Genomic DNA, 22,260 nt, shown 5'->3' with positions numbered 1-22,260 from the left:
TAGCCTTCACGCTAAAAACTCTCAATAAAATAGGTATTGATGGGACATATCTCAAAATAATAAGAACTATTTATGACAAACCCACAGCCAATATCATACTGAATGGGCAAAAACTGGAAGCATTCCCTTTGAAAACTGGCACAAGACAGGGATGCCCTCTCTCACCACTCCTATTCAACATAGTGTCAGAAGTTCTGGCTAGGGCATCCAGACAAGAGAAAGAAACAAAGGGTATTCAATTAGGAAAAGAGGAAGTCAAATTGTCCCTGTTTGCAGATGACATAATTGTATATTTAGAAAACCCCATCATCTCAGCCCCAAATCTCCTTAAGCTGATAAGCAACTTCAGCAAAGTCTCAGGATACAAAATCAATGTGCAAAAATCACAAGCATTCCTATACACCAATAACAGACAAACAGCCAAATCATGAGTGAACTCCCATTCACAATTGCTACAAAGAGAATAAAATACTTGGGAATCTAACTTACAAGGGATATGAAGGACCTCTTCAAGGAGAACTACAAACCACTGCTCAGCAAAATAAAAGAGGACACAAACAAATGAAAGAACATTTCATGCTCATTGATAGGAAGAATCAATATTGTGAAAATGGCCATACTGCCCAGCGTAATTTATAGATTCAATGCCATCCCCATCAAGCTACCAATGACTTTCTTCACAGAATTGGAAAAAAACTACTTTAAAGTTCATATGGAACCAAAAAAGAGCCCGCATTGCCAAGACAATCCTAAGCAAAAAGAACAAAGCTGGAGGTATCACGCTACCTGACTTCAAACTATACTACAAGGCTGCAGTAGCCAAAACAGCATGGTACTGGTACCAAAACAGAGATATAGACCAATGGAACAGAACAGAGGCCTCAGAAATAACACCACACATCTAAAACCATCTGATCTTTGACAAACCTGACAAAAACAAGAAATGGGGAAAGGATTCCCTATTTAATAAATGGTGTTGGAAGAACTGGATAGCCATATGTAGAGAGCTGAAACTGGATCCCTTCCTTACATCTTATACAAAAATTAATTCAAGATGGATTAAAGACTTAAATGTTAGACCTGAAACCCTAGAAAACCTAGAAGAAAACCTAGGCAATACCATTCAGGAGATAGGCACGGGCAAGGACTTCATGACTTAAACACCAAAAGCAATGGCAACAAAAGCCATAATAGACAAATGCAATCTAATCAAACTAAAGAGCTTCTGCACAGCACAACTACCATCAGAGTGAACAAGCAACCTACAGAATGGGAGAAAATTTTTGCAATCTACCCATCTGACAAAGGGCTAATATCCAGAATCTACAAAGAACTTAAACAAATTTTCAAGAAAAAACCAAACAACCCCATCAAAAAGTGGGCAAAGGATATGAACAGACACTTCTCAAAAGAAGACATTTATGCAGCCAACAGACGCATGAAAAAATGCCCATCATCACTGGTCATCAGAGAAATGCAAATCAAAACCACAATGAGATACCATCTCACACCAGTTAGAATGGCGATCATTAAAAAGTCAGGAAACAACAGATGCTAGAGAGGATGTGGAGAAACAGGAATGCTTTTACACTGTTGGTGGGAGTGTAAATTAGTTCAACAATTGTGGAAGACAGTGTGGCGATTCCTCAAGGATCTAGAACTAAAAATACCATTTGACCCAGTGATCCCTTTACTAGGTATATACCCAAAGGATTATAAATCATGTAACTATAAAGAAACATGCACACATATGTTGATTGCGGTACTATTCACCATAGCAGAGACTTTGAACCAACTGAAATGTCCATCAATGATAGATTGGATTAAGAAAATGTGGCACATATACACCATGGAATACTATGCAGCCATAAAAAAGGATGAGTTCACGTCCTTTGCAGGGAAGTGGATGAAGCTGGAAACCATCATTCTGAGCAAACTATCACAAGGACAGAAAACCAAACACTGCATGTGCTCACTCATAGGTGGGAATTGAACAACGAGAACACTTGGACACAAGGAGGGGAACATCACACACTGGGGCCTGTCTGGGGGTGGGGGGCAGGGGGAGGGATAGCATTAGGAGAAATACCCAATGTAAATGACGAGTTAATGGGTGCAGCAAACCAACATGTCACATGTATACCTATGTAACAAACCTGCACGTTGTGCACATGTACCCTAGAACTTAAGGTATTTATATATATATGTATTATATATATATGTATGGTAAGATGTGTATATATATATATATATATATGGTAAGATGTGCAAAAATGTTATGTAATATTCACTACAAAAGAGGCTACAATCAAGCACGGTTATACCTCAGAAAGGAGAGACCACATCTAGGCAATTAAAGGGAATAGAACAGAATGGTTAAATCCCTAAACTTTACAGTCAGACAGCCTTAGTTTTGAGCCCTAATTCTGCCACTCATGAGTTTATGTGATCTAGGGATATAACCTCTTTAAACCATGGTTTTGTTATCAGTGAAATGGGGATACTATTAGTTGGAAAAATGAAATGAGATACTGCATATAAAGTGTCAGCTACCCATTAAGAGTTTGTAGAGTGACTAAAGTCTCATCATATCATTGTCATCGTTGTCATCATCATCATCGTCAAAGGCTTTGTGATGAAGGCACTCACTATCTGGATGGGCAGACATACGACAGAAGACTGAACAACCAGAAGTTATGAAGATAGGTACTGTGGGTGTTAGAAAGATTCAGGGCAAAACAGGGAAGGCAAGTGGTACTATTTAATGGAAACATTGGGTAGTTCCAGGAAAGTAATGGGAAAGAACATTGGGAAGTTAGACTTAAATGCCAGACTGGGAAATTTAGTCTTTATTCTGCAGGCAATACTGAGGCTTTACAGGATTCTAAACATGGAAGTGACTGGTTCAGAGCCAGCTGTAGCAGGAATATTCTGGATGTTTGTGCAGGATGGACTTGGAAGGGTGAGGGCAGATGAAAGCAGATAGCCACTTAGGGAGCTTTTCCAATGCTTCCAATGAGAAGTTGAGGCCCCTCTCTGGGATGGTGGTATAGGACAGGAAAAGATGGAATCAGCATGTAGGACACTGGGAAGAAAGAACTGGCAGAACTGTATCTAGCTGAATGTGAGAGATAAAGTGAAGAGGCAGAGTCAAAGAGAGTTCTGAAGGCTAAGAACTAGATGGCCAGGCATGGTACTACTATTCTAACAGAAATAAAGCACAGGGAGCCTAGTTTTAGGGGGGATGATAAATTTGCTTTTAGTTATGCTAAGTTTGAGGTGCAGTGGGACATCCAGCTAATAAGTGATAACCAAGAAACACTTGGAAATGTGATCTTAGAACCCTGACATATTTATTTAGAAGACATCTGCAAAGAGGCAGTAGCTAAAAAGTATATAGTTGGATCAACTGTCTTTGGGTAAGAGTATTAACTCAAAAGGATCAGGGACTCTTGGAAAACACCTCCCACACCTAGGGGAGTGAAAGAGAAGCCTGTGAGCAAGGAGGAGGAGAAGGGAGAGAGAGGTGAGGACACCACACCATCAGAGAGGCTCCACACCATCAGAGAGGCCAAAAGTGGAGCAAATTTCATGGAGCATAGGAGTACTCAGAGGAATTATGAGCTGCAGAGAGGTCAAAAAGGAAGAACTGAGAATGGACCACTGGATTTGGCCATTAGGAAATCATTGATGATTTATGAGAGAATGAGTGAAAGAAAAAGCTAGATTACAGATGCAAAGCAATGAAATGGTGTAGGGGGAAAAGGAGACACTGAGAATACATTACTAGTTCAAGAAGTTCAGAAATGAAAGGACAGAGATAAGGGGGAGGCTCAAGGTGGGACCAGAATTGCTCTTCCCCAGATAAATGACCACTCATTAGTGTTTATTCAGAGATGTTTGTCTATACTCTAATAGAAGGAGTATTTGTGGGAGGATTCCAGAGGAGGGACTTTGGGACAAACTAGATTGAAAGGCAGGCTACAGCCATTGTAAGTTATAGAACATGTTATCTATATGTGTACAGCAGCATCTGTTTTAGCAGAGAGAAGTCATTTATCATGCATCAACAGACTGAGAGAGAGAGGAACAAGAAACTCTCCTTCTCCACTTAGGAAAACAAAGCTTGATCCAGTCTTTGAAAAGTATTTAAAAGCTTTGAAAAAGTATGTCAGCAAGGAAGGAATGCTAAGAAAAACAAGTGTCCTTTGTGTTCCCTTCCATGACTTTTCCACCCAAATGTATTTTAGGAAATTGCCCAGGTGCATCATTAGAACATTCTAATATCACTATTAACACTGTCCAGGTTGATGGGACTTATATCTGCAGTGTTTTTCATTTTATAAAAAGCTCTCATGATCTCTTTTATCCTTGCAGAATCCCCATGAGGTATTACCTTTCTCTATTTTACAAGGGAAGAAACTGAGGATCAGAAAGAATTAAGTGATTTTCCCCAAGTTACCCAGCCAGGAAAATGATAGAGCCCTGTACCCCTCATTCTTTTCAGTGTATGCTTTCATATAATATGGTCTTCACAGTATGGCTCTCTGGCTATGGCATGACAAACCAAAGTGTACCAGGACTCTCATCTCTCTGGTTTTGGAGGCGCTATAATTTTTATCAATATAGCCTTAAATGGTGTTAACTTTGGGGCACTTTTACCCAGTCTTGTTTTTGACTAAACAGTATCCAGTACATGGCCTGAGCTATTTTTTTCTGTGCTCCCTTTTCACCCCCATCTTAAAGGGCCCTAGGGCAGAAGTTTCAGCAATGTGTTTCCTTCCCTCCTTCATTTGCCCAGCTCAGTCAGGCCTCTGAAATGCATGACCAAATTCTCAATACTTACACCTGCTCCAGAAGGTCAGGAGGCAGGAAAGCAACTCTCTCCCTCAATACCTAGTTTGTTCTAGTAGGAAGAGGGCCAGGCCGGGCTTGGTAGCTCATGCCTGTAATCCTAGCACTTTGGCACGCAAAGGCAGGGGTATTGCTTGAGCCCAGGAATTCAAGACCAGCCTGAGCAATGTGTCAAAACCCTATCTCTACAAAAAAAAAACCAAAAAAAACAAAAAAAACAAAAAATTAGCCAGGCATGGTGGTGTATGCCTGTAGTCCCAGCTACTTGGGAGGGTGAGGTGGGAGGATCACCTGAGCCCAGGGAGGTAGAGGCTGCAGTGAACTGTGATTGTGCCACTGCATGCCAGCCTGGGCAACAGAGTGAGACCCCATCTCAAAAACAAACAAACAAAAAAAAAAAAAAAGAAAAAAGAAGGAATTAGAGGGAATTGGAGGCTGAAGGCCCAGCTTCTGGTGCGAACTACCAGTCTCACTCTGTGATCTTAGTTATGTCACTCAATGCACTGAGCACCAGTTTCTTGATCAGAAAAATGAGGACAATAATAGCTATGTTATAACTCTGCTTCAAGGATCCAGTGAAACACTTCCTGGGTTTAATTTTCTCCTATAGCCATCTTGAAATTCTTAGCAATTTTTGTAGGAGAAGCCCTGTGTTTTCATTTTGCACTGGGCCCCCCAAAAATTATATAGCTGGTTTCATCTGCATGCCCTTGGCCAAGTTACTTCACTTCCATAATCTATAATTAATTTAAATGAATTGAATTGTTAGGAAATCAATTGTTAGGACAATTCTCAATCCTTCCTCTCCTTTAGCAAAGTTTGACACAGTGGATTAGTCTCTCCTCCTTGAAACAGTCTTTCCTCTTGGCTTCTGAGACACTATATTTTTCCAGTTTTCCTCTGCCTCACCGGCTGCTCCTTTGCTGTTTTCTCCCTAACTTGTTAGCACATCCAAAATGAAACTCTTGATCATCTCCTCCAAGCCTGCTTCTCCCAGTCTTCCTGATCTGTGAATGCTAACTCCATCCTTCCAGTTGTTCACAACAAATCTTTATCTTGATTCTTTATGTCTCACCCCATATACAAGTTATAAGTTAATCCAGAATCTGACCATGGCTTCACCACTGCCATCATCCAAACCTTAATCATCTCTCATCTGGATCATTGCAATACCATTCTGATTGTTCTTCTTGCTTCCTCTGCCCCTGTCCCACATAGTAGCCAGAATAATTCTTTAAACATATAAGTCAGATCGTATCACTCCTCTGTCCAAAACCATGCCATGACTATCCATCTCACTCAGAGTAGAAATCCTACAAGGGGCAATAATAGGCTTCTTCTCTGATCCCACCTCCTTAACACTCCCCTCCTTGGGACATTTACTGGTGCCCCTATACCTGGAATGCCCTCCCAGATATCAGCATGGCATATCTGGCCCCTCACCTCCATCAGTTCTGTACACCTGTCACCCTACCAGTCAAGCCTTCTCTGACCACACTATTTAAAATAACAGCCACCATCAACCTCCTTTTTCTCATCCTATTATGCCCAGCTCAGTTTTCTCCAAAGCACTTATCACCATCTGACACATTATATATTTTATTTATTTCCTTATTGTTTATCTCTCCCCATTAAAATGTAGGTTTCATAAAGGCAGGGACTTTGCTGTTCAATTACTCTATCTCTAACACATAGGACAGTGCTGGGCACGGAATGAATGACAGTAGAAAGAGCTCTGGCACAGATGATGATATTGCTATTATTAAGTCACAGCAGCATCAAGCCCTGAGTGTATAAATTACTGTCCCAGGCTGCATGTTCATGAAGCAGGGAGTGAGGGCGATTATGGGGACTACAGTGAGCCAAGCCTCCCACCAGATCATACTTTGGAGACAGAAAAGTGAATCAGGAGCTGTATCTGCTCTCTAAGGGTTTGTGGCCTAGAGAGAGGTTTATGTATATATGCGAATAACTCTAGAACAAGGCAGCATTTGTCAAAAAACATGTGGACTTTAATGCCTAACACACATTCTGGAAATTCTAGTTAGAGAATTCTAACTAAATTTCTAACTAGAATTTTCTACAGAGAGAAGGGACCATGAACTGTGGCTTGTAAACTTACTGTAGGCTATTTCTGTCTCAAATTCCCGCTCTGGCCTGTTTATCATGCCAGAGACACCTTGCCTGACTTCCAATCTAGTTTGCTCCAAAGTATCTCTCCACTGGCCTCCTCCACCCAATATTACCTTCAATTTACTGTTAACTTGAAACCCCACCCTCTTACAGTCCCTCCACACTCTGCTTCTAGATACAGGGAACATGGGGCAGGGGTGGAATCGACTTAGGTAGGTTGTAGCAGGATATAAAGAATCTATTATTTCCTTACAATACAGATGTACACACTTTCTCCTCTATGAGCCTACAGGGCACAGAGCTCAGGAACTGCACCATCCACCTCTACAGCACAAGAGGGGGCATTAAGTAAAATTTGCTGAATTGTTGAACTGGGTGTTACAAGCTCTTAGTAAGGATAATTTTATTCAAGAAGTACCTCTGCATCCACTGAAGGTGTCCCAGAGGGATTCTATAATGTTATTTTATTAAACTATCCTAATGTAAGAAACAACCTAACTAATAAGAATTAAAACATATCAAATAAAGGGGCCAATATTTAAAAAACACTATTTTGTAATTTTTAAAGTTACTTTGAGTTATTTAAACCCCATATCTGAAAATCCAAAATTTTCAAGCAAATAATGCCTGCTGTTCCGTGCAGGATTCCTTTGAGTAGGGGCTCCCTGAAGTTACCTGAATTTTTAGATACAGAGACTTACTTAAGAGAAGGACTGGGGAACTGAGAGAGGTAAAGCTAAATATTAGGATTTAGTAATTAAAAACCAAGTTAAATTTTAGTGGCAGATACTTGGGTGTTTGTTATATCATTCTCGATACCCTTTAGTGTGTTTGACAGCTTGTTTCTCTAATATATTTACATGATACACACATTTTTATACCCAGGAAAGATCAAGCACACAAAATGATGACCCATCTCCTAATCTCTAAGAGATGTTGCTGGCAATAAGTAATAAAATACTGAGTATAGGTAACTCTCCTCCTCGGTTCTCAGTTTCTTTGTATATAAAATAGGCAGGGACTAGATGATTTTGGGCTGTTTGAGTTCTAATGCCTTAAGACTCCATGGAAGTAGTGGGTATCTATTCATATTACAAAGGTCTTTCTTTATAAAGAATCCTCTTCAGACTTTCTCTTTCTTTAGCGCATTTAAACTATGACTTGCTTTACCAAAATCTGGTTACTGTATTTTTATTGGTAGCTAACATTTATTGACCAAGTTCAATATGCTAGGCACACATAAAATGCCTCATATGGATTACTGGACTTAATCATCCCAGTAACTTTCTGAGGTGGATACCAATATTGTCCCCATGTTATAGATAGGTAAATTGACTCCAAGGCTATCTAACCTGCCTCAAGTCACTGAATTAGGGAATGCCAACCCAAGAATTCAAACTCACTTCAATTCAATCTGAATCCAGAACACATATATTAATCCTGCATCTCCCAGACTGGCTTCCTGTATCAGGAGGTGCTCAGGGTTTCTTCTTTAGTTGAACCATAGTAGTCTGTGGCTCCTTGTATTCACAAATGGGGTGACTGCTTGGAGATAGGATGGTTCCTTTGATGATTTCAACTTAATTTCTGGGATATAATGTGGTGATATTTTCATTAAGAAGTAATTTTTCACCTTCCCCTATATGAGTAACAATGGATTTCACTAGTTATCTTGAGTCACTTGTGAATGATTTGGTGAGCAAAAAAGGGTACAAAATTGCTGTGAAATTCTAATTTGGTTCTTTATGTCTATTTCTTATCTAAGTCTAACAGCATACACAGCAAAACTGTACATTATTTTGCAACAGATTAAAGTGAAAAAAGCCACATACAGGAAACCATGTAAGATTAATATATATCACACTTTCTAGAAACTTTTATATCCATTATTTTCACTTTCACAAGAACCGTATGAAGTAGGCAAGACAGGAATTATTTACCCATTTTGCAAATGCAGAGAGTCATAGAAAAGGGAGGTGACTTGCCCTGGGCCACTGAGCTGGTTGGAGCCTAGATTGTGTTCTTTCTACACTAGGCTAACTCCGTCTGTAAAAAAGAACATCAGATCCAGACACTTCCTGGAAGACAGAACCAAAAGAGTGCTGACTAGAGGCTGTGCCATGCCAGGCTGTGGCCAGAGAGTTTCCCTGTATAAATAGCAACCTATGCTAGAGGTTGCTAGCACCAGCCATTTCCCCTACTCACACCTGTGCAGTGTGATAAAGATAGTAGAATTAGCCTGCAGTTGTGGTCCAACCAGATAAAACTTTTGGGCGGGAAGTCAAGTGACAGGCAAACTTGTGTGTGTGGTTTTTTTTTTTTTTTTAAGTGTTAGTTGTTTTTGATATTTTAAAAAAGTGTCTAGGCTGCTTGTGGAAGTCAGACCAAAATAGCAGGAAGGTATTGCAGCAAGATGGATTTGGGAAAGGACCAATCTCACTTGAAGCACCATCAGACACCTGACCCTCATCAAGAAGAGACCCATTCTCCAGGTAATGAAAAATACCTTAAGAGCTGGTGGCTGTTGAGGAGAATTCAGGGTATGATAATTTTCTCTTTTCAATGGATCTGGCCAAAAAAAAAAAAAAAAAGGAAATATACTTAAATGAAAGCTAATGAGACTAGTTCATCCAATAATTTCATTCGATGGCTGTGGTAAAACAAGTGGATTCATACATTTCTATGGCAGCACAAATTTGGCCTAACGTTTGGAAAGAGATCTGGCAATAAGTGGTGAGAGCTATAATACTGCTTATTCTTTTGACTCACTAATCTCAGTCCTGGGATCTATCCTAAAGCAACATTTCTCAAAATGTTTTGTGGAACCTTAGGCCTTGAGATAACTTAAGACATTGTTTTAAATTTTTTTTGCTACATGGATCTCTTTGGCATTCTGATGAACCCAGAGACTCCTTCTTTGAATAAAATTTTTAAAGGCATAAAATTAAATATATAAGACTAGAAAGGGAATAATTATATTAAGATACAAATATCAAAATAAAAATTGTGATATAGTAATACATATGAGTATTTATAGATTACAGTATCCAGTGGTGGGTCTCATAATAGTATCAAGTCAAATAAATCATAGCCAGTAGGTGATATTTTAAGGTATCTGCAACAACTATAATGTGATATAAAAAATATGTGATTTCTTTATAGGGACAAAGTCATATGCTGAGGGGGAGGGAGAGCATCAGGAAGAATAGATAATAGATGCTGGGCTTAATACCTAGGTGATGGGATGATCTGTGCAGCAAACCACCATGGCACATGTATACCTATGTAACAAACCTGCATATCCTGCAAATGAATCCCTGAACTTAAAATAAAAGTTGAAAAAAAAGTCATATACTGCCAAACTACTGTGGTTGGTTATCTACATTCATAATTGAAGGAACTGTCAATTTTAATTAGAGGTTGGTAAAAATAAAGGTATAATTTTTTCCTATAAAGAACCCTTATCCCAAGAACAAGAGGCACCATGGTTCAAGGGGCATGCTCTATTCTTTAGAGGTCCCAGTGTGGATTTGTGTTACTTCACAGGCTCTAGGAAGCTCTACATCAAAGACTCATTAATTTTTCTCAACCTTAGACGGCAGCAGAAACTTTTTTGATCAAACCCTTAATTTTCCAAAGAACTTGAAGAAACACCATTCTAAGGAAAAAAATACCAAAGAAAAGCTATATGCAATGAATATGCTTGTTATAACTTGATGTACAAGGCAAAGATAACTAGCAACAACCTAAATGCTCAATCCAAGAGGAATGATTGGGTAAATGAGAGTACATCAACTAGACTATGTATCATATTGTCATTAAAATTATCATTATGAAGACTACATCATGGAAAATAGTTCTAATATAACACTAGGTTAATAAAAAGATAAAATTGTGGTATGCTATTCTCACAACTTTGTGTAATATAAAGACTGGACAGAAGTGAGGAATAAAATGAAAACAAGTTATCACATTAAAGACAGCAAAATATGGCTGCTTTTTGCATTATTTGTACAACATATAAAATTACTTTGAAGAAATTAATAGGTTGGTAGCACACTTATGTACAAATACTATGTAGGAGTAGGTCTCTGACCTTTTCATTCAAAAACATTTGCTGAATGTCTGCTTCCAGGCTTTCTTTGGAGATACAAGGATAAACGAGATGCAGTCCTTGTCCTCAAAAAGCTAGGAGAAAAACCTAGCACAGAGGCTCTGCCACTTGGCTACAGGACTTTTGCTGATAGACACCACAGTTCATCACTTTCTCTAATCACTTTCATTTTATTACAGAAGTCATTGGAACCTGGAGTTTGAGAAACAGAGAACGACTTAGAAAAAGAAAAGCTGAAGTGCAAGAAAAGGAAACGTCACAATGGCTATTTGGGTATGGTAGCATCAGAAGGGAAAGGGAACTAATATATTTATTGAGGATGTTATGCATCAAGTAGTGCTGTGCACTTTACACACTGTATTTTTTCTTTCCAACAATCCTGTAAATCAGGCATGGTTATCCCTATTTTACAGAAAAACAGAGACTAAGCCTCCAGTGAGTTACATCTCTTGCCTAAAGTCATACACACAGCTGGTAAAATGGTGGGAACAGAATTTTTTCCCTGGTCTCTTTTAATTAAAGCACTGAGCAACCAAATTATATTATAGAGAAGCCTGGCTTCTCTAGAAGCATCCTGTTGGGAGTGGGAAACATCATTGAAGAAGCCTCCAAGATTGTTCTCCAAGCTTTCTATTAGCTAAATCTTTACTGAATGAGTGTGATTAACTCCCCATGGAATAAGCCAAAACATTCACTGTAAATGAGTGACAAAGAGTTTACATAACCTGTATGTTCACCTGTATGTAAATGCAGGAAGGGGGTACAATAACATGACTGTACGTTAGGCGGCATCTAATTGCATCTATTTCAAATATGATTGTGACAACTGGGGACTTGCTTGCTTGGAAGGGGAGCCCAAAGAGCCAAAAGTGCAGCATCCATCTAAGCCAAAGTGTCTCCACCTTGGCACTGCTGACACTGGGGGCAGGATAACTTCCTGTTGTGTGGGGGGCTGGCTTGTGCACTGCAGATGTTTTGTAGCATTTTCTGGCCTCTAGATGCCAACAGCACCCTCCACCCCAGCTGTGACAACAAAATGTCTCCAAACATTGTCAAATGTCTTCTGGGGTGGGGCTGGGGGAAGACAGGCAAAATCACCCCCAGTTGAGAACCACTAATTTAAGCAAAGCACTCTTCCTAAGAAAGGGCATTTTCCAATCCCCCAAACCCCACTGTGGACTAAGCACTGTCTGTTCTGCTACAACAGATGTTTCTATAACACGAAGTTCACATACGATTGTTAGATAGGAGAATGATGTCAGTATAATGTGGGGATTGTGTTGGTTCATGATTTTTTCCTAGTCAGAAGAAAGCAGAATAGTGGGAAGAGAATTAAAGCCTTCAGCTGGAAAGAAAAAGCCTTCAGCTTGGCTGTTGCATAAGCAGGATTCTTTTCAGCCGGCATCCAGGGTTCCCTCCCCAGAGAGGCACAACACCAGCCTTGCGCAGCTCTCCATCAAGTGGCAGCTTGCACTTCCCTCCTGTGCCCAACTTAACAGCAACCCCGCTGGCTCAGAGCTCAGGTCTCAGCAGCTTCAAGCCTGCAATTACACTATATTTGCATTTACTATCCCCTGAGGCAGCCTCCAGCCACAGTAAACTGCTTGTCTGGACCATCCAAGTTCTCTCTCCTGGTACCAATTATTGTTTTAGTTAGTGTTAAAATGTTGCAAGGGTTTTGAATCATTTGTCCCAAGCCTATTTGCCCCACCTCCATAACCACTGCAACTTTATAGAGGATGATTTTGCAGAAAGTGAGGTTTTTTAGGAACACGTGTATCATTTTATAGTAGAAATATTTGTATTAGGGTCCTGTGGCAGGTCTACTGAAGATTATCCAATTAGCTCCCAAATTCCATACTAAGCAATCTTCCAATCATTACTTGGCTTCCCAAGTACTTATCTACAGAGACAGTGCATTTGTTTGGGAGCCCAGAGCCCAGGTATTCTCCTCTCCTCCCCCGCCACTTCTCTCCCCCATCCCCTCCTCTCTCCTCTCGTCTCCTCTCGTTTTCTTTTTTCTCTCTTTCTCTCATTCATTCATTCATTCGTTTTGAGACAGAGTCTCACTCTGCTGCCCAGGCTGGAGTGTAGTGGCACGATCTCAGCTCACTGCAACCTCTGCCTCCCAGGTTCAAGTGATTCTCGTGCCTCAGCTCCCAAGTAGCTGGGAATACAGGCACTGGCCACCACGCCCAGCTAGTTTTTGTATTTTTTAGTAGAGAGGGTGTTTCACCATGATGGCCAGGCTGGTCTGGAACTCCTGGCTTCAAGTGATTCGCCCACCTTGGCCTCCCAAAGTGCTGAGATTACAGGCGTGAGCCACTGTGCCCAGCCAGTCCAGGTATTTTCTACTATGTGACTTTGTATGTCTGTTCATTTAAAAATTGGTCTTCTTTTGAGAAGTGTCTGTTCATGTCCTTCGCCCACTTTTTGATGGGGTTGTTTGTTTTTTTCTTGTAAATTTGTTTGAGTTCATTGTAGATTCTGGATATTAGCCCTTTGTCAGATGAGTAGGTTGCAAAAATTTTCTCCCATTCTGTAGGTTGACTGTTCACTCTGATGGTAGTTTCTTTTGCTGTGCAGAAGCTCTTTAGTTTAATTAGATCCCATTTGTCAATTTTGGCTTTTGTTGCCATTGCTTTTTTGAACAATGAGAACTCATGGACACAGGAAAGGGAACATCACACTCCGGGGACTGTTGTGGGTTGGGGGGAGCGGGGAGGGACAGCATTAGGAGATATACCTAATGCTAAATGACGAGTTAATGGGTGCAGCAAACCAACATGGCACATGGATACATATGTAACAAACCTGCACATTGTGCACATGTACCCTAAAACCTAAAGTATAAAAAAAAATTGGTCTTTAGGTTTATATGTCAGTCTCCTTAAATCTGCTTGATGAGCTCTGCCCCTGCCCTGATAAATGGAGGTAGTCTCAGTGTGCTAACAGAATCAGGTTTCTGGGCTTGCTGGACTGAGGGTATTCACTCAAATGGATAACACCTTAGTGAGCCTCTTGGCAGCTGGCTGGACTTGCTCTGGTGATACATCTCTATAATGCTGAGACCTGTGCCCTCTTTCCTCACTACAACATACCATACAGTGAAACTTTATCAGTTTCAGAGAGAGGCAGCAGAGTGCATGTTTATGAGCCTGGCTGTTAAAGCCAGAATGACTAGATTCGTAGCCTGGCTCCCCTACTTTGTAGCCAGAGCCCTTGGAAATATGGAAAATAAATAATTCTCATTATAAATGAATAGACTGGCACTCTGGTTTATATACTAGTCTCTTTGCATTTAGTCTGTGTGTATTACTTCACTACCCCTGAGTAAACTCACACTCAGGGTTTCTAGACCTGCAATCCAGGCACGGCTCCTTGTCTGTGCAGCCTGCAGGTGGATAATGTATATGGCTTGATTATCAAATACAAGTGTTGGGCAAGTTACTCAACATCTCTGTGTTTCAGTTTTGTCATTTGCAAAATGAAAATAATAACTATCTACTTCATAGACTGATGTGAAGATTATATGAGATAACAAAATAAATTATTTAAGCAGTGCCTGACATATACAAGCACTATAAATGTTTCCTGTATTCATATGAGTCCTAATTTATATTTGAATAATTCATTCATGTGTTATTATATATAATTCTTATAACCACCACATGAAATTGGGCCGATATTATTTACCTCATTTCACTTACAAAGAAACCAAGGCATGTAGAGGTTAAGTGACTTGCCCACAATCATGAGAGAGTACAGTTTAGGCCACATAGATATTTTTTGTATTTTTTGAAAAACTACCAGGGAAGACATGGACTATTACATTACTCAGATCTCCTCATATAGAGATTTAAATAACAAATTCTTTAGGGTTTAATATCTAGGAAAAAATACGTGTTTCCTAATGAACTTGGATATACTATTAATATCTTTTTCAAAAAATTTATCAGAATTTTATGATTTATCTTGTCACCTTGGTTACTTGTAGTAATAGTTCAAAATGCTGAGGTGCCATAACCATCATCTTTAGATTTCGAGACACAGTCTCCTTTCTGTCACCAGGTGAGTGCAGTGGACAAGTCAGTCATGCAACCTCCACCTCCCTGGTTCAATCCCAAGTAGCTGGGATTACAGACACGCACCACCATGCCTGGCTAATTCTTGTAGTTTTAGTAGAGACAGGGTTTCACTATGTTGGCCAGGCTGGTCTTGAACTCCTGACCTCGTGATCCACCCGCCTCGGCCTCCCAGAGTGCTGGGATTACAGGCATGAGCCACCGCACCCGGCCTAGATTTTCTTTTTTAAATATAATTTTCAATATTATTTTAGACTGCTCTGTTACATCTATATCTTTTTTTTTTCTTTTTTTCTATAGCCTCATATTAGAAGTGAACATATATACTTTTTTGATATTGACTTCAAACTGTGTTTGGTGAGGTAATCTTTTAAAAACACTTTTTTACAACAGAAATTTCAAACATACACAAAAAAATGGAACAGGGTATACTTTTTTTAAATATGCAAGGAACGATGGGCACTATAAAGATGTGAAAAAACACTGGTTTTTATCTCCAAAGACTGTCTAAAATGTTTACTAAAAGAAATACAGTTTCTTCAGAAATAACTACAGTATGAGGCAGCCTACATTCCTTGCCTTTAGCATGGTACACCCAGTAAGTCCTATAGGAGTGCTAAGCTGGGAGAGCATTTTAGTCCTGTAGTCTCTTAGAGAAGGCTCCATGGAGCGGGTAGCATGAAACAGAATTTCAGTAGATTTAGAAAGATGATGAAATGCTTATTTATAGTACTTCCCCCAGCCCCCAGCCCATCTGTATTAGCCATCTGTATTTCGTTGTATTTGCAGTGCCTAACAATTTGTCACTGGCTGCAATTTCCATGCATATCCTTTCATCTTCTAGATCTTTAATTTGTTAATTAGGAATAGGTATAATATGGCCACTCATGCCTATCTACCAGGCTTCTTAACTTCAAGAAGTGTTTTTGCAGCCTTTGACCCCTTACAGTATACCTCATTTGACATATACCGTAGCAACTTAGAATTCTTTACACAAAATAATGTATTTGATAATCAAGCCATATACAGCATCCACCTGCAGGCTGCACAGACGAGGAGCTGTGCCAGGACTGCAGGTCTAGAAACTCGATTTGTATGAGTTTACTCAGGGGTAGGGAAGTAACACACACACAGACTAAATGCAAAGAGACTAGTGTATAAACCAGAATGCCACTCTATTAATTTGTAATGAGAATTATTTATTTTCCATAACCAAACTTTAAGAATATGCTAAAACACACACACACGCGCGGGCGCGCGCACATGCACTACCCTCACCAAGAAGGCTCCTGGTAAGCAAGGTATCAATGCCACGAAGTCCTGGAGAAACATTCCCTCTCCTAAGAATTGAGAACATCTAGCGCTGCTCCTTCATTTTACAAACAAGGAGATTGAGGTCCAGAGAGATTAAGTGACTAGTTCATGATCCTTGTGCAGTGAGGCAGTGGGGGACCTCGCACTGTTATTACAAGCATTTATTTGAATTCTGTAGCACCACTGCTGACACTAATTCTGTTCTTTCTGCAGAGAACAGAAAAAACGCAAGCAGCAGAGAACAGGAAAAGGAAATCAAAGAGGCAGAAAGAGACAACAAAATACAGAATGGAAGGTGGAGCCTCAGTCACAGATAGAAAAGGAAATAGTGGAGAAAGCACTGGAACCTACAGAGAAAAAGACTGAACCACCTGGGAGCATAACCAAAGTATTTCCTTCAGTAGCCTCCCCGCAAAAAGTTGTGCCTGAGGAACACTTTTCTGAAACATGTCAAGAAAGTAACATACATCAGGATAATTTTTCTGAGTACCATGAAATAGCAGTACAAAACCATTCTTCTGAAACATGCCAACATGTGGCTGAACCTGAAGACCTCTCTCCTAAAACGTACCAAAAAATATCTGTACTTCACGACAATTCTTCCAAAATATGCCAAGACATGGAGGAACCTGAAGACAACTCTCCTAACACATGCCAAGTAATATCTGTAATTCAAGACCATCCTTTCAAAATGTACCAAGATATGGTTAAACGAGAAGATCTGGCTCCTAAAATGTGCCAAGAAGCTGCTGTACCCAAAATCCTTCCTTGTCCAACATCTGAAGACACAGCTGATCTGGCAGGATGCTCTCTTCAAGCATATCCAAAACCAGATGTGCCTAAAGGCTATATTCTTGACACAGACCAAAATTCAGCAGAACCAGAGGAATACAATGAAACAGATCAAGGAATAGCTGAAACAGAAGGCTTTTTTTCTAAAACACAAGAAATGGCTGAGCCTAAAGATCTTTCTACAAAAACACCCCAAGAATCAGCTGAACCAAAATACCTTCCTCATAAAACACGTAAAGAAATTATTGTGCCTAAAGCCCCCTCTCATAAAACAATCCAAGAAACACCTCATTCTGAAGACTATTCAATTGAAATAAACCAAGAAACACCTGGGTCTGAAAAATATTCACCTGAAACGTATCAAGAAATACCTGGGCTTGAAGAATATTCACCTGAAATATACCAAGAAACATCCCAGCTTGAAGAATATTCACCTGAAATATACCAAGAAACACCGGGGCCTGAAAACCTCTCTACTGAGACATATAAAAATAAGGATGTGCGTAAAGAATGCTTTCCAGAACCACACCAAGAAACAGGTGGGCCCCAAGGCCAGGATCCTAAAGCACACCAGGAAGATGCTAAAGATGTTTATACTTTTCCTCAAGGTAAGGGATTTTTATAGCACCAAGGTAGGTACATCTCCCCCAGAGTAGTGATTTACAACTTTCTCTGACAATCCTGGGTTATCCCCGGTTATTTCAATGGATACTATGAATTTCACTGACTAGTTTTAAGTGAACAATATTTTCATGCAACCAATGTCTGTCTTGCCATATTTCAAAGAGTTAAAAAAATTGAAAATACAAGCATGTACATTAAGTACTTATTCATACTATCCATCCATTATGAGATGCTATAGTCAATGAAATGAACCCAGTATAGGATGAATTATTGCAAAATATTTTAAAAAATTAAGTCTACATTAACAAGAAAGCTTGGAACAATGAGAACTCATGGACACAGGAAGGGGAACATCACATTCCGGGTACTGTTGTGGGGTAGGGTGTGGGGGGGGCGGGGACAGCATTGGGAGATGTACCTAGTGCTAAATGACGAGCTAATGGGTGCAGGAAATCAACATGGCACATGGATACATATGTAACAAACCTGCACGTTGTGCACATGTACCCTAAAACCTAAAGTATAATAAAAAAAAAAATAAAAAAAATAAAAATAAAAAAATAAATAAATAAATAAAAAAGAAAGCTTGATGAATGAAGTTTTTCTAGGAAATTTAATTTGCCTGATAAATGGAAAGCAGGTAAATTCATAGTATGAAGTACTGAGGGAGATACAAAGCTGTAAAATATAATCCTGTTACTAGGGAATTCATTGTTGTAGGATTTATCAGGTTTACCAAAAACTCTATTTCAAGATTTGTTCCTGAAAAACTTTTTCCTAAGTATAGCAATTTGAAAATAATGCAACCTTTCTTTAATTTCACTTGCCTCAGAGACACAACTGAGAACTCTGGTTCTCTTCGTACAATACTGTAGACAGTATAAGAAATGGACTGAGTCTATCAGATCATAGTTATCCCCAGGAAACTGATTTCTAAAGAAATCCCTTTAGTAGTTTATTTGCTCTTTATCCTAAAAGATGAGTGCAACAAAAACACGGTGCTAGTTGGTTTCCAAGTAATACCAGTTTTGAGGAACTACTTTAAAGAAATACATTGCAGCAAAAAGCAGGCATGTGAAGCAGTACGTGCAGTGACAGAGTACCCTGCTGGAGAAGCAGCTCTAACCAACACAGCGTCCTGATTTCTAACTGCTTCATTCTAAACCCAGTAAGGTTGATGTGGTCAATTAATTAATGCTTATTTTATTTTTGGCTTTGTTTGACCAAATAAATGGGAATACCTATTTTTCCTGATTATAAAAGTAGTAAGTGTTCATTATAATAAAGCAATATGTAAGTGAATATCGAGTAAAAGTCCCCTATGTTACCATCTTCTATCTCCAGTTCCCAATGTTAAGGTTGTTTTGTTTCAACAAATGAGACAGGACCCATCCTATTCTGTAACTTGTTTTTGTTTTCATTTACAATATGTATTGGAGCCATCTTTATGATGTCTTTTGTAACAACTGCATAGTACTGTGCTATATGTATATTCAACCAGTCTCTATAAGGATGAACACTCAGGTTACTGCCAAGTTTTACTATTACAACAATGTTCAATGAACATCATTGGGAATAACATTTATTTAGTTAACATTTATCTGGTACTTTTCTATGTGCCAGACACCATATTAAATATTTTATGTGGTTTATTTTATTCAACGTTAAAAGCTCTACTGGATAAATAATACTCCCATTCTAAATATAAGGAAATGGAGGCACTGGAGGCTTAAGTTTGTCTGATTATTTCCTTTGAATCAATCCCTAGAAATCGAATTGTTGGGCCAAAGGGTACCCAAATTTAAAGTTTGAATATACAGTCAGTCAGACTAGCCTCCAGAAATGTGGTAGCAATTCACACAAGACAGGTGCCTTTTCCCCACACCCTTGTCAGCACTGTACATTATGACATTTAAAAAATATTTGTCTGTCTGCTAGGTTAAAAAATACACTTGATCTTAGCCAAAAGGCTGAGAAATGATAGGTTAAAAAATAAAACCCACCTAATGGTCTTAATCACCCCCTTTTATAATTAATGGTACTAGACATCTTTTCAGGATTATTATAAATATAATTTTTAAAGAATTGCCTGTTTGAATCCTTGTCCCATTCAACATTTTTTATTTCTTTTTTCCGATTAAAAAAATCTCTTTAAATAATACTTTTTACTATGTATATGTTGCAAATATTTTTCCAGTTGTCTTTGATTTGGTTTAACTTTGTTTATAGTGGTTTTTGCCATATATAATTTTAATTTTTAGGTATTCAAACCTGCTAGTCTTTTCCTTTATGGTTTCTGGTCTCTGTGTTCTGCTTAGAATCCTAAGATCACTAAAAACACTATTATTTCTATAATTTTATGGTATTTAAAAATTTACCCCATCTGCAGTTTGTTGTTGTGTATGTTGTGAAGCAGTTTTTCTTCCTCCAAATGGAAAGTCAATTGTCCCAATACAATTTATTGAATCTATTTTTTAATTTTATTTGATTTTACAGAAATGAAAGAAAAACCCAAAGAAGAGCCAGAAATACCAGCAATTCTGAATGAGATTCATCCAGAAAATGATGTCTATAGTTATGTTTTGTTTTAACAATGCTCAACCATAAAGTTGTGGTCCAATGGAACATACAGCTTAATAGTTTATGCATGATTTTCTCAAAATATTGTAAAACTTTTGACAATGTTCATGAATATTATTTTTTCTATTTGTAGACCATATCTGAAAGAAACAACATTTTTAAAGGCTCTACCACATAGACAATATCATGCTAGAGTGTGTGTGTGTGCGTGCATGTGTGTGTATATGTGGGTATATGTCGGGGAGAGGATAGTGGTGGGAAGAGACAAATAAGGAAGGGGGGAGGACTGGATAATTGGTTTCCCCCCCTAAGAACATTTATTTAAGTCTTAAGAGCAGATAAGTGACTAAGACTGAACATGTACATTTTGGGGAGTATATAGTTTTCTTGTAAATGCTGTTCAATTATTGGTGTAACAGTAGCATCAAAATTTTATTCAGGCTTTAGTTGACTCTTTTGGTCAGTTTTAACAATTCTCCTTAAAAGATATTTTGGAGTGATGAATGTTGTTTACTTTTGTATTTGAATTTTGATTTCCTATTTTTACTTTTTAAATATTGTATTTGTGCAAAATGTACATTAAATCATTATTACATGCTTAACTGTGTGGATACCATCATGTTAAGAATTGTGGAGGTTAGAAGAGCTAACACCCCGTGGTGGGGTTAATTTGGTTTCATGGGGAAATAAAACAGAAAACAAATAATTACAAAAGAAAATAGTAAGGGCTGGTGCCATTTGAATGGTAGATACAAACAGAGAATGCTCACTTTTTGCTGGAGTGACCTGAAGAAATTACACAGGCATGAAGCCTTGAAAGACGGAAAGTATTTGCATAGATGAGGATAGCAGCATTACTGTATGTGACAAAGAGAAGGGTGAGTTCAAAACATGTTCAAGAGAACTGCAGGCAAACCATGGTTAATGTAGAGTCCATATGAAATAGTAGTAGGCTTGCATGCTAAAAAACTCATTATTACTAGAGCATAGAATATTTTGCTTACCTAACCAAGAAATGTATCACTTGTTAAAAATGGGGAATGAAGTCAGATTTTTGAACAATGGAATGGCAATTTTAGTATTTTAGGAATATGATAAATATGGTGATAATGGTAAAGATTAACTGAAAACAAGAGACCAGGGGCAGGAATAGAAGCTATTCTGGATGGGAAGATGTCTGAAAATCTACCCTGGTATTTTTTGTTTTCAGTTTTCCTTCTGTTATTACAGAGGACTAAGGATATTTTTGCAAATAAAGGTTCATTCAGCAAGAACACACTTGCACAAGCTTTCCATATAGGCACTGCGCTCGGTACTAGCTACATCAAAGAACAAGACAGGGTCACAGTCCCTCAGGCATTCATGGTATAATGAACAGGAGAGAGCAGTGGTTCTCTCAACCCTTCTGGTACATTAGACTCGCCTGGGAAGGTTTCAAAAATACATATATGTCCAGACTTCTCCCCCAGGGATTCAGATTTCCCCGTCTAGGTGATGTACAGGCATAGGTATATTTATTTTTTAATTGTTTTATGCTTCAAATAATAGTTTTTGGAGGAATAATTTTAGAATTACAGAGCAGTTATGATAGTACAAAAGTTACTATATACCTTTCGCCCAGTTTACACCAATGTTAACGTCTTACATAACCATGGGCCATTTGTCAAAACTAAGAAATCAGGATAGTTACACTACCATTAACTACAGACATTATTCCGTTTTCATGAATTTTTCTACTAATGTCCTTTGTCTGCGTCAGGGTCC

At 38.7% G+C, this 22,260-nt stretch overlaps 1 protein-coding gene across 2 annotated transcripts; it reads left to right on the top strand.

Annotated features, from left to right (window-relative positions):
• The first annotated feature begins 2,648 nt into the window (after positions 1-2,648).
• HEMGN (hemogen) lies at positions 2,649-20,547 on the top strand. 2 transcript variants are annotated; one of them, XM_058445589.1, is made up of 5 exons: positions 2,649-2,706; positions 9,346-9,479; positions 11,281-11,374; positions 16,714-17,900; positions 20,413-20,547. In XM_058445589.1, the coding sequence occupies exons 2-5, from the start codon at positions 9,401-9,403 to the stop codon at positions 20,505-20,507; spliced, it is 1,455 nt and encodes a 484-aa protein (XP_058301572.1). In that variant the 5' UTR covers positions 2,649-2,706; positions 9,346-9,400; the 3' UTR covers positions 20,508-20,547. The 2 variants fall into 2 exon arrangements, with proteins under 2 accessions (XP_058301572.1, XP_032020536.1); XM_032164645.2 differs by lacking the exon at positions 2,649-2,706 and adding an exon at positions 6,680-6,785.
• Positions 20,548-22,260: the final 1,713 nt, after the last annotated feature.

This window comes from Hylobates moloch, unplaced genomic scaffold (assembly GCF_009828535.3).
Source record: "Hylobates moloch isolate HMO894 unplaced genomic scaffold, HMol_V3 SCAFFOLD_10, whole genome shotgun sequence".
In the NCBI taxonomy this organism is placed as follows: Eukaryota; Metazoa; Chordata; class Mammalia; order Primates; family Hylobatidae; genus Hylobates; species Hylobates moloch.
Note: the sequence above shows the minus strand (reverse complement) of the source record. Positions and strands in the feature narration are given on the sequence as shown.